We start from the raw sequence: 12858 nt of genomic DNA, 5'->3' as shown, positions 1-12858 counted from the left end.
TTCTTTTCTAATCACGCATCTCATAGAGTTAATTGAAATTTTTATTTCTGCCTTCTCATTTGTTTTCTTTCTTTCTTTACTTCCTTCTTTTGTATTTGTACCCCCCCCCCCCATCTATTGCAATCCCTCGTTGCCTCTCTGCAGCGAGGCCATCATCAGGCGGCAGGGCCAGGTAGATAAGCAGTATGCTGGGCTGAAGGAGCTGGCGGAGGATCGCAGGAAGAAGCTGGACCACACCTATCAGCACTTCCTGTTGAGCCGAGAGGTGGAGGACCTGGAGCACTGGATCGCAGAGAAGGACGTGGTGGCCTCCTCCCAGGAGATGGGCCAGGACCTAGACCATGTCACCGTATGTGTGGGAGAGAAGGACTATACATGTTCACGTCTACAAAGACATGCATACTCACTTATAGTATACACACACACGCACACACACACACAAATACCACAGTATACATATAGGAGGTGGTTTGTCTATGGTGAGACTCAGCCATTGGATTTCATTTGGGCTGATTCTGCAAATATCCTAAATGTGGGACTGCATAATTTCTGGTGGTGGGGGGTTGCACTATCTTTTTATGACATGCAGAAAACTCTAATATAAAGTGAAGATGAAACATCTCCACATATTTATATTACTTTTCAAAGATTTTGTTTTTTTATTCAGGTGTCAGAGATGCAATGCAACAACCAGCATGATGTATAGATCTACATATCATAAAATGCTAAAATTACATGGAGTTTTGTTGGCTTACAAGGAAAACCTGTCTATCGTTGTCAATGTCCAAACTGGTGTAGATTCTAAGGGATAAATTCCGTGAGTTTGCCCGGGAGACGGGGATGGTGGGTCAGGACCGTGTGGACCTGGTCAACCAGACGATAGACGAGCTGATCGAGGCGGGCCACAGTGAGGCAGCCACCATGGCCGAGTGGAAGGACGGCATCAACGAGAGTTGGGCCGACCTCCTGGAGCTCATCGACACTCGCGCTCAGCTCCTCACCGCGTCCTATGAGCTGCTCAAGTAAGGGCTTGCAGTACCGCCAAAGGACAGTGTTGTTAATGGGGGAAATTGCAGCCAAATTCATGGATTCATGCCCTTTGGCTTTTCTTACTGATACCATGTTTCACCACATTACTCCCAAAAAGGCGAGAGTGATATTGATGTTTGGAGGCTTCGCACCATTATATAACTAATGATGGCTACTGTTGTGCCCAACAAAGGACAACTTTTAACAGCCATCCTATTACTTTTCTATAAGGCAAAATGGTGCTTGGCTTTGGGCTAGATCACAGGATTTGACTTTGAATTGTTATGTATAATGATGAATATTGTCAATTGGGGGGCGTCTGGGTAGCGTAGCGGTCTACTTCTGTTGCCTACCAACACGGTGATCGCTGGTTTGAATCCCTGTGTTACCTCCAGCTTGGTTGGGCATCCCTACAGACACAATTGGCTGTGTCTGCGGCTGGAAGCCGGATGTGGGTATGTGTCCTGGTTGCTGCACTAGCGCCTCCTCTGGTCGGTTAGGGTGCCTGTTCGGGGGGGAGGGGGAACTAGGGGGAATAGCGTGATCCCCCCCACGCACTACGTCCCCCTGGTGAAACTCCTCACTGTCAGGTGAAAAGAAGCAGCTGGTGACTCCACATGTATCGGAGGAGGCATGTGGTAGTCTGCAGCCCTCCCTGGATCGGCAGAGGGGGTGGAGTAGTGACCGGGACAGCTCGGAAGAGTGGGGTAATTGGCCGGATGCAACTGGGGAGAAAAAAGTGGGAAAATCCAAAAAAAAAAAAAAAGAAAAGAAAGAATATTGTCTATTGGATCATTGAAATGTCGATGACGATGATGTTGAAGAGAGTACAGGGAAACCATTCATGTACTGACCTCATTCCTGTATATTATGAAGGTACTTTGATGATGGGAAGGAGCTGGTAACTCAGATCCACGAGAAACAGAATGAGCTCCCTGATGATGTCGGAGAAGACTTCAGCAAGGCGGAGTCCTTCCACCGTATGCACGCCGCCTTCGAAAGAGACATCACCGCACAGGGAAAACAGGTACCATCACTTACAAATCAGCTGTTTTACCACTGCAAATCAGCTGTTTTACCACTGGTAAACAGAGTGAGCAGTAGGCAGACTGTGAAGACCCTAGAGTACTGAAATGTTTTCCCATGCTAAAGTTAAGAGTTTATCTAGCAACATGACAGAGGTTCTTATACTTGTAGCAGCACAAACTAAGAAAACTTGGTCTTGCCCTCTGGACTCTGGACTCAATAAGACACCCCAAGAACAAAAACATTGTGTGACCTCCTAGTTGCTGAACCGGATGATTGAGCACCATGTTGGATCAGGCCCCATGGTAGTGTTCTTAATTTGAGTCTTTCTGAAGGCTTTTACTTCATGTCCTTCTATCTCTTTCCACTTAGTATATGTCACGTCTGTCCACTATCCTGTAAATTGCAAAACAAAAAACAAAACAAAAAAACAGAAGAAATGACATTTTGACCATGGGCTTGAAAGTCACGGGTCAGGAAATAACTCTAGTAGCATAACTCATTTAAAGCTCCACTATGTAGTTTCTAAAAAAAAAAAAAATTAAGTGTTGAGTTTATGCAGAACAAATTGTACCTACTGATGATAAAATACACTAAGTAGTTTTGCAGCTAGAGCCTCAAGTGGTCTGGTGTGACCAGCCTTCTCACAGTCTTCTTGCATATCATTTATATACATATATGTCTGGTCTCACAATATTGTCATTGATAAACAAAGATAGCTCTCGCACACATCGGAAGGAAAAGCGCTAATGTGTCTTTAGTAGTTTTGAAGGGCTTAAGACAGAAAAAATGGGACATTTCAGATCAAGCCCTCCTCACTGTACACCACTGCAGCCTCACAAATCATATTGAAAGCACTGAGGAAGTACCACCTGCAGCCAACAAGTGCTGCTACTGTGTCAAACTTGCCTAATGTTGGCGTCTTGGTAGCGTAGCGATCTTTTCCATTGCCTACCAACACGGGGTCGCCGGTTTGAATCCCCGTGTTACCTCCGGCTTGGTCGGGCATCCCTACAGACACAATTGGCCATGTCTGCGGGTGGGAAGCCGGATGTGGGTATGTGTCCTGGTCGTTGCACTAGTGCCTCCTCTGGTTGGTCGGTCAGGGCGCCTGTTAGGGGGGGGATAGCGTGATGCTCCCACGTGCTACATGCCCCTGGTGAAACTCCTCACTGTCAGGGGAAAAGAAGCGGCTGACGACGCCACATGTATCGGAGGAGGAATGTGGTAGTCTGCAGCCCTCCACGGATCGGCAGAGGGGATGGAGCAGCGACCGGGATGGCTCGAAAGAGTGGGGTAATTGGCCAAGTACAATTGGGGAAAAAGGGGGGGGGGTCAAACAAAACAAAAAACAAAACTTAAATAGTGTTGCTTTAAATGAAATTATTTTCTCCACCAGGTGGTAGCCTGGAAGGAATTGTGTGTGTGTGTGTGTGTGTGTGTGTGTGTGTGTGTGTGTGTGTGTGTGTGTGTGTGTGTGTGTCCCCGCAGCTAATCTCGTATACTACTACACCCATCAGCCCAATATTTTCTTTGTGGACAGCTATGACTGTGTGATCAAGAACCTCTCATGTGATTCAAAACCTTTGATTCAAAACCAGTGATTCAAAACCTTTGAAAAATCTGTTTTATAGCAAAAGTGAGTGCTAACTCCTCAGCTGGTTTTTCACCCAAGTCCAAGCCCCAGACAAGGGGAGAAACTCCTGGCAGAGAGCTGCACTCTACTGAGAGCACTCTTGTTTCTTGTTGTATTTAGCATTGAAATCATTCCTTCCTTTATCTGTACAACCCACTGCAATCAAGAGATGTAAGGGTGGCTGCAACAGCGCCTTGACAAAGCTCCAGTCATGTTCACTGCCGTGGTCGTTCATTTTTCTCTCTCAACTCGCTCCCACTGTCCACCTGTAGGTCCAGCAGTTCCAGGAGACGGCGACGCGTCTTAACGCCCAGTATGCAGCGGAAAAGGCTGCAGCCATCCAGGCCACAGAGAGGGAGGTGGTGGAGGCGTGGAAGGGCCTGCTGGACGCCTGCGATGGCCGCAGGGCACGCCTGGTGGACACGGCGGAGAAGTTTCGCTTCTTCACCATGGTCAGGGACCTGATGGCGTGGATGGAAAGCATCATCCAGCAGATAGAGACCCAGGAGAAGCCCAGGTGGGATGAACCTGCTTTTAGAGGGTGCACAATTAATCAAAATACAAATAAGATGACAATGGAAATGTCGATATTATCAATATTGGTCATAGTAATTTCCAAGGTGCCTCCCTAAGGCACTTGTGATAAAAGCATATGATAAAACCAAAGCCCATGTGTTATGAGTTTGCAGAGGGAATGCTCTCTGAGGTATTGCACACCATGCACCAGCATTAGTTGCCTGTCGTGGAAGATTGATATTTTTCCATTATGGAGTGGGATTGAGGCAAATACAGCAAAATGAGTAAAACCAAGCTAAGCTGTGAGATAAGGGACATGTGGGCTTGAATAAATTAAGCAGTCAATTCTGACTCATGTTTCAAATCGTTGGTTATTACTCACCGACTCACGTCACGTGGGGTAAAAGAGTGACCGGCGTATCTGTCAACACTTTTCATCCGTCCATCCATTATCCAAACCGCTTATCCCGCTCAGGGTCGCGGGGATGCTGGAGCCTATCCCAGCAGTCATTCGACGGCAAGCAGAGAGACACCCTGGACAAGCTGCCAGTCCATCACAGGGCTGACACACATACACATACACACACACACACACACACACACACACACACACACACACACACACACACACACACACACACACACACACACACACACACACACACAACTAGGGACAATTTAGTATGGCCGATTCACCTGACCTACATGTCTTTGGACTGTGGGAGGAAACCGGAGCCCCCGGAAAAAACCCACACAGAAATGGGGAGAACATGCAAACTCTACACAGAGGACTACCCTGGGGTTCGAACCCAGGACCTTCTTGCTGTGAGGCGACCACGCTAACCACTGTGCCACCATGCCGCCTACTGGAAACAAAGGAGGGCAAAAGAAACACCAGATATTACACTTTTAATTTCTCATTTATTTGTGGTTACATTTTAACAAGATTCAAGTCCTTTTCGATAGTTCCTCATGTTTCGTGTTGTTTCAATAAAGACAGTTTGGTCTAAATTGAAAATCTAGCTATAGCTGACAAAAAAGGGATGATATTCTTCTTTTTTTAAAAATTTATTTATAGTTTTTTTTTTTCTTAAAGATTTTCACACAAACCACAGACATTAAAATACATACCCCCCCCCTCTCCCGGACACCCCAAAAAAACAAAAAACAAGCAAATCAGAGGAAAAAAACAGCAACAATAAGACAAATAAAATCATCAATTAAACTACACATGTATGAAAACGCCCTGTGATGGTCTGGCGGCCTGCCCAGGGTGTCCCCCCGCCTGCCGCCCAATGACTGCTGGGATAGGCTCCAGCATCCCCCGCGACCCTGACAGCAGGATAAGCGGTTTGGACAATGGGATGGATGGATGTATGAAAACAAAGGCGCTCGCTGCACTAGCGCCTCCTCTGGTCAGTCGGGGCGCCTGTTCGGGGGGGAAGGGGAACTGGGGGGAATAGCGTGATCCTCTCACGCACTACGTCCCCCTGGCAAAACTCCTCATCGTCAAGGTGAAAAGAAGTGGCTGGCGACTCCACATGTATCGGAGGAGGCATGTGGTAGTCTGCAGCCCTCCCCGGATCAGCAGAGGGGGTGGAACAATGACCCCAATGTCTTGGAAGAGTAGGATAATTGGCCGGATACAATTGGGGAGTAAAGGGGGGAATAAAATAAAAAAAAAAAATTAAAGCAGGGGAAATTGCCCCCCCCCCCCCAAGATTTTGAGCCTCAATACTAAACTATATGGCCCGTCAAGTGTCTTTGCATTACTCCTGCTGTTACAACAGGCAAAATATTAAGGAGAGTGAATTGCTCATGTTTAAGGGAGAAAAAAAAAAGACAATATGTGTTTTTCTCCGTTTCAGGGACGTGTCATCTGTGGAGCTCCTACAGAAATACCACCAGGGGATCCGCTCTGAGATCGAGGCCAGGGGACCCAAATTCACCGACTGCATAGAACTGGGCCGGGCCCTGCTGGCTCGGAAACACAGGGACTCTGCCGAGGTGAGACCTCCAACAGGAGAATCAGCTCCTTTAACCACATCTGGGTCTCACGATTAAAAAAAGATTTTAATTACTTTTCTGGGATAAATTGTCTGTCTGGCACAACAGAACGAGCAGGACCGCTACAAATGAACATTCATTCATCTTGAATTTCATCAGGGAAGCAATCAAGCAAACACTAATTACAAACTGAAAAGTGAATCAAAAGAGTTTAAACAAACAATCGACACGGCTCTGAAGTCGGCGTGTAACTCATTACTACACAATATTTCGTCGAGGATATCAGCCTGTCTGGGGACTGAGTTTGAGGCCACTGTGTAACGTGTGTGTGTGTGACTGTCTCCGTCAGATCAAAGAGAGGCTGGTGCAGCTGATGGAGAAGAAGAAGGAGATGATGTTCAAGTGGGATGACAGATGGGACTGGCTCAGGCTCTGTGAGTAACGTCCCGATGGGACGCGTAATCCATCCTGAAACTGAATCCAAAATGTTGTTCCTTTAAACCCCCCTCTTACAAATCTAGGCCATCTGTGCAAGGTCATAAAAAGTGAGAGAATTGTGTAAAGACACTTTTATGAGCCCAAGATTTGCTCATGTAAAAGTGTGTCTTGGGTTCTTGACATTTTTGACATCCACTGACCCGTGTTATTACACATTTATATTTATATTTACTCATTTTGCAGCCACTTTTATCCAGTGTGACTTACAAAAGAGTCAGCAGGTAGCAGATAGATGTGTGTGTCACTAGAGGGCATCATGGAGCAGTAATAGTAATGACGTCACAGCCAAGATTGCACGTCATGGCGTCCGGGTGGCGTGGCGGTCTATTCTGTTGCCTACCATCACAGGGATGTCTGGTTCAAATCCCCGTGTTACCTCCGGTTTGGTCGGGCGTCCCTACAGACACAATTGGCCATGTCTGCGGGTGGGAAGCCGGATGTGGGTATGTGTCCTGGTCACTGCACTAGCGCCTCCTCTGGTCAGTTGGGGTGCCTGTTCGGGGGGGAGGGGGAACTGGGGGGAATAGCATGATCCTCCCACGTGCTACGTCCCCCTGGTGAAACTCCTCACTATCAGGTGGAAAGAATCGGCTAGCGACTCCACATGCATCGGAGGAGGCATGTGGTAGTCTGCAGCCCTCCCCGGATCGGCAGAGGAGGAGGAGCAGCAGCTGGGATGGCTCGGAAGAGTGAGGTAAATGGCTAGATACAATTGGGGGGAAAAAAAGAGGGGGGGGGGGGTCCAAAAAAAAATAGTGCATGTCATGTCAAGTGCATGTAGTGTGAGTGCACATTAGATCATCAATAGCAAATGATAGGAAATTCAAATAACAAAGTAGATGGATAATACCACATATCAGTATCACTGACATGCTAGCCAAGTGCAAAAACGGTTAAAACATTTGCTGGGATGAATACAAAGATGCTCTCTGATCCTTTTCAACAACAGAACATGAGGGCTCTTTTTTTTGTGTGTGTGTGCATATTTTTGGGGTTAATACCAACTCAGTACTGGGATCCCCCTACAAATCAATCAAACATGTTCAATATTCATTGCTGCTCTTTTTAAAAGGCCTCCGTTTAAAGAAAGAAAAGCAATCAGTATCACCCAAGCACTTTCAGTCCAAACTAATCACTGCATTGTTTACCGCATACTATCATTATGAGTAATATAATTCCATATTTCTGTGGGGGTATCGGACAAAGACCACATTTGGTTCCTGTGTCAGTATTTAAAGCCGGACTGAAGTCTTCAGATTTAAATTTTCATGTCAAGAAACCTTGAACGCGGCATAATGAAACATTCAGCAGCATTTTTTTTCTTTCATTTTTAAATGACTGACATTGAGTTTTTCATACCTTTATCCATAATTCTTTTCAATTTACTCGAGATCTGTAAGGGAGTGATCGGGTCCTCATTAATATTCATGAGCTGGCCATTGAGTGACACGTGAAAGCAAGGGTTGACAGTAAGGGTGGGCGGGGTTTCACACTGATGAGTTGATGTGATCAGCTGTATGAAAATGAATGCATCTGATGACATCATGAGTATCAGAGAAAAAGATCAGTCTCGAGAAGCTGAATTGGAGTATGCCAGTTTAAAAAGAGAAAATTAAAAAACTGAATTCTACCTTTTATATTGTTTCCCCAGCAAAAAGAGACAGTACAAATTGCATGATGACTAAAGCAATAAGTGATGTTAGAAGATATCGGTGTTTCAATTTCGGTCCAGCTTTAAAACGAACAAATAAAAATCCCTTTTTCTTTTATCCACATTCTGTATATTTAACCACACCGTACAGTCATATTGACCCGTGCCTTCGCTGTGTGCAGTAATGGAGGTGTGTCAGTTCGCGCGGGACGCCTCGGTGGCGGAGGCCTGGCTGGTAGCCCAGGAGCCCTATGTGGCCAGCAGGGACTTTGGCCAGACAGTGGACGAGGTGGAGAAGCTTCTCAAGAGACACGAAGCCTTCGAGAAGTCCACCGCCACCTGGGAGGAGCGCTTCTCCGCCCTGGAGCGCCTCACCACGGTAAGTAACTGAACTGAAGGGGAAAGGGTGCAAGCAGGGATGAATTGCATGTAGCAGAATTGATTTATTTGCTCATTTCAATTTTCCAGATTTGTAATTCAACATAGTCACGGTGTATAACTGCTGTGCTGCAAAGAGTTTATAGCTGCTGCTAATTTCCGACTCTTGTCCTTAGTTAGGCCTTTAAAGCAGAGAATTAATTCACAGTGCACTGGTATGAAAAAGAAGGACAGAAATAATATGTTAGAAATCCTGATCTTAGTAGAAGGGGGCCTGCTACTGCCTCATATCCCCCATCTTATTAAGGGCTTTCATCTGCTGTCAAGCTTAAACTCACAAAGATGAGGATGGTATGTTAAAGTCATTAGCTATAGAGGAGAACAGCACCGATTTACTTTCAACCAGAACGTTTAGCTTTTGCTGTAAATGGTAAATGGACTGCATTTATACAGCACTTTTCTAGTCTACTGACCACTCAAAGTGCTTTACAGTTGATGCCTCACATCCACCCATTCACAAACACACACATTCATACACTGATGGAGGAGGCTGCCATGCAAGGTGCCAATCTGCTCATCAGGAGCAGTTAGGGGTTCAGTGTTTTACTCAAGGACACTTCACACTCTCCGGCTCCCCGGAGAGTGTGAAGTGTCCTTGAGTAAAACATGACCATGACACTGGTTCGATCCCCAGTGCAGCGACCTTCCGATTACTATACAACCCGCTCTACCTCCTGAGCCATGCCATATACATACATAAAAATAAAACATTTTATATCTGAGAGTTGGTTTTATTTCAGTGGGTAACATCATCACTAATAAAACAGCCATTTTGTTATACTTAACAAAAAATATGAGAAGATCATGGTACAAGTGTTGTATTAGAATTAATTAGTGCCTCCCAATTGGATGACTTCCTGTGAAGCATCTTTTGCGATGAAAGGCTTTTTGGTTGCTAGTGTAGCGACAACTGGAAAAAATGGTCATGTTGAAAAGGATGCTAATGGCGAACAGCCTGACTATAATTTGACTTTGACTACATTCCTCGATCGTTCATCATGAAAATATTTAGAAATTGAAATGTCACGGAGCAGTAATCACATCATTTTGCCCGGCAGTTGGAGCTAATGGAAGTTAGGAAGCAGCAGCTGGAGAGCGAACAGTACCGATCAGAGGAATCACGCTCAGACAAGGACAGCAGGTACTATAAACACACACACATACACACACACACACACACACACACACACATACAGAGTTTTTTTTTGGACCAGTTGTCTAAAAGGCCTAATACTACGCTGTCCTCGGGCCTCCAGGAGAGAGGACACGGGTTTTGTAGAAGATTCTTCACAGCTCTACACCATCGAGGAACAGACTCTGGTTAGTAATTTGACTAAATTAACCCTTCACCATCTTTTTCATACCCATATCCATGTCCTAAAGAGGACAAAATCACCTCCCCCCTTACTTTTTTCCTTTAGTAGTAGTAGTTTGTGAAACAAACTACCTTTGACTCCTGCGTTTTAGAAATTAGATTCTGGAGTAAAAATGAAGTGCACAGTCCTATCCCTGGAAAGATTCAGGGAAATTACAATTTGTTAATGCTGCTAATAGGTTAATTCTTTCTCTCCTTCCTTTTCTGTCTCTCTTTTGTTCTCTCTCTGTCTTGCTCTGTCTCTCGGCCTTAGTCGGGTTCTGGTGCAGTGGAGCCCAGTTCGGAATTGCAGGAGGGGACGGCGGGCGACTCCACGGTGCCCATGGTGTCAGAGATGCGGGGGAGCAGCTCTCTGGAGCTGGAGCCCTCTGTCTCGGTACAGACCCCGCGGGAGCCGGAGCGGGCTGCCACCATGCCCGTAGAACCCCTCCGGGCCCAGGCCGTGCTGCACGAGGGCACGCTGGGCCGCAAACATGACGTGGAGGACTCGGGGAAGAAGGCCTCAAGCAGGTACAAGAAAATCCTCATGTGTAGTTTTTCTGCTGACCTGTCCACAGGGAGGTCAAAGGGCAGGGTCGACTTATGGAGTGAAGCCTGGATCTGGTGGGGAATCTGTGTCTTTTTTTAAAGACACGTAGGGGCAGGGCAAATGCTTTCTTTCACAGGGGGCTCAAAACTCAGCCTCGGACATTAGAGAGAAGCTCCCTATTCTCCATTACACTTAAGCCGGGAAAACGACAAGGCATCCCTTTCAGTGATGATTTTTAAGAATATGTGAGTTAAGGCCGGTGCATACGTTGAGTTGTGATAGTTGCCACTAGTGGTAATTGTATTGACGCGGTCTGTTATCGCTCAAGTGTTTCTTCTTTTCATGAGCGACAGCATCCAAAATCACAGTAGAGTAACGACGGGATGGATGTTGGTGACATTGATCAAACGATCTCAAATCGCCGAACTGGAGACTGGCCTGTGTGGATTAAGATTGTTGTGGGGGGCATCCAGGTGGTGTGGCGGTCTATTCCGTTGCCTACCAACACAGGGATTGCCGGTTCGAATCCCCGTGTTGGTCGGGCGTCCCTACAGACACAATTGTCTGTGTCTGCAGGTGGGAAGCCGGATGTGGGTATGTGTCCTGGTCACTGCACTAGCACCTCCTATGGTCGGTCGGGACACCTGTTCAGGGGGGAGGGGGAACTGGGGAGAATAGCGTGATCCTCCAGCATGCTACGACTACCTGGCGAAACTCCTCACTGTCAGGTGAAAAGAAGCGGCTGGTGACTCCACGTGTATTCGAGGAGGTATGTGGTAGTTTGCAGCCCTCCCTGGATTGGCAGAGGAGGTGGAGCAGCGACCGGGACAGCTCGAAAGAGTGGGGTAATTGGCCAAGTACAATTGGGGGGAAAAAGTGGGGGAAAAAGATTGTTGTTTCCTAGTTTTTTACCCTTTCAACAACATACATTTGATACGAAAGTAGTCATAAGGATGCAAGGCAGAACTCCATTTGCTTTCAGTGTTTACCACGGTATCAAGAACCGAATTAGGAATTGATTTAATTAATTCTTGGAGGGGTGTTATCGTTGTGGTGGTCCTCTCTTACTCGGGATTAAATTGAATTGATTTCACATTATTACGTGACATTAGCCGCCTGAAATGATCAATAACATGCCCAGGGTTTCATCTCATGTCCTGTCCTCTCCTCCGCCAGGTCGTGGAACAGCCTGTACTGCGTGCTGAAGCCCGGTCAACTCTCAGCCTACAAGGATGCCAAGAGCTTCGGCCACGGCGTGACATACCATGGAGAGGACCCGCTGTCGCTCAGCAATGCCAGCTGGGAGATGCTCGCCAACTACAAAAAGAAGAAGCACGTCTTTAAACTGCGGTGAGCATCCCATCTCTTGGGTCAGTGCCTTGATTTAGGTAGATGAGCCCAGCCTGTATCTGCAGCACGGTGCGCCCCAGTGAAACACCATGGTTCAGATTTGTTGAGACATGAATTTCAGAATGCAAAGGGAAAAAAATGGTTTTGTCCAAATTTGAGCAAAACCATTTTTTCCCCTTTGCAGTCTGAAATTCATTGTCTGAGATTGTTCAGAATCCGCGAACGCTGAACACAAGAGCTTTGCAATGTTGACTTTGTCTTTGTAGGGGCATCCGGGTAGCATAGCGGTCTATTCCGTTGCCTACCAATGCGGGGATCGGCGGTTCGAATCCCTGCTTTACCTCCGGCTTGGTCGGGCATCCCTACAGACACAACTGGCCATGTCTGTGGGTGGGAAGCCGGGTGTGGGTATGTGTTCTGGTCGCTGCACTAGCGCCTCCTCTGGTCGGTCGGGGCACCTGTTCAGGGGGGAGGGGGAACTGGGGGGAATAGCGTGATCCTCCCACATGCTACGTCCCCCTGACGAAACCCCTCACTGTCAGGGGAAAAGAAAGAGCTGGCGACTCCACATGTATCGGAGGAGGAATGTGGTGGTCTGCAGGTGGAGCAGCGACTGGGACGGCTCGGAAGAGTGGCGTAATTGGCCGGATACAATTGGGGAGAAACAGGGGAAGAAAAAATCCCACCCCCCCCCCAAAAAAAAACAACTTTGTCTTTGTGCAGTCTTATGTGATGCCGAAGTGCAGTTGCAGGATTTTACGAAGCGTATTTGATCAGTAACTCTCCCTCGAAGTCGCCAAAAG

At 46.9% G+C, this 12858-nt stretch overlaps 1 protein-coding gene across 1 annotated transcript in view; it reads left to right on the top strand.

The window, feature by feature from the left end:
* The window catches only part of sptb (spectrin, beta, erythrocytic), a 63684-nt gene that overhangs the window by 45266 nt on the left and 5560 nt on the right, over positions 1-12858 (top strand). Inside the window, exons 25-35 of the mRNA XM_056295538.1 lie at positions 145-349; positions 799-1022; positions 1906-2056; positions 3964-4208; positions 6076-6214; positions 6564-6648; positions 8546-8742; positions 9860-9942; positions 10058-10121; positions 10430-10686; positions 11882-12055. Coding sequence (XP_056151513.1) covers positions 145-349; positions 799-1022; positions 1906-2056; positions 3964-4208; positions 6076-6214; positions 6564-6648; positions 8546-8742; positions 9860-9942; positions 10058-10121; positions 10430-10686; positions 11882-12055 — 1824 coding nt within the window. The remainder of the gene's footprint in view (positions 1-144; positions 350-798; positions 1023-1905; positions 2057-3963; positions 4209-6075; positions 6215-6563; positions 6649-8545; positions 8743-9859; positions 9943-10057; positions 10122-10429; positions 10687-11881; positions 12056-12858) is intronic.

The sequence above is a fragment of the Lampris incognitus genome, chromosome 16 (assembly GCF_029633865.1).
Source record: "Lampris incognitus isolate fLamInc1 chromosome 16, fLamInc1.hap2, whole genome shotgun sequence".
Taxonomy (NCBI): domain Eukaryota; kingdom Metazoa; phylum Chordata; class Actinopteri; order Lampriformes; family Lampridae; genus Lampris; species Lampris incognitus.
Note: the sequence above shows the minus strand (reverse complement) of the source record. Positions and strands in the feature narration are given on the sequence as shown.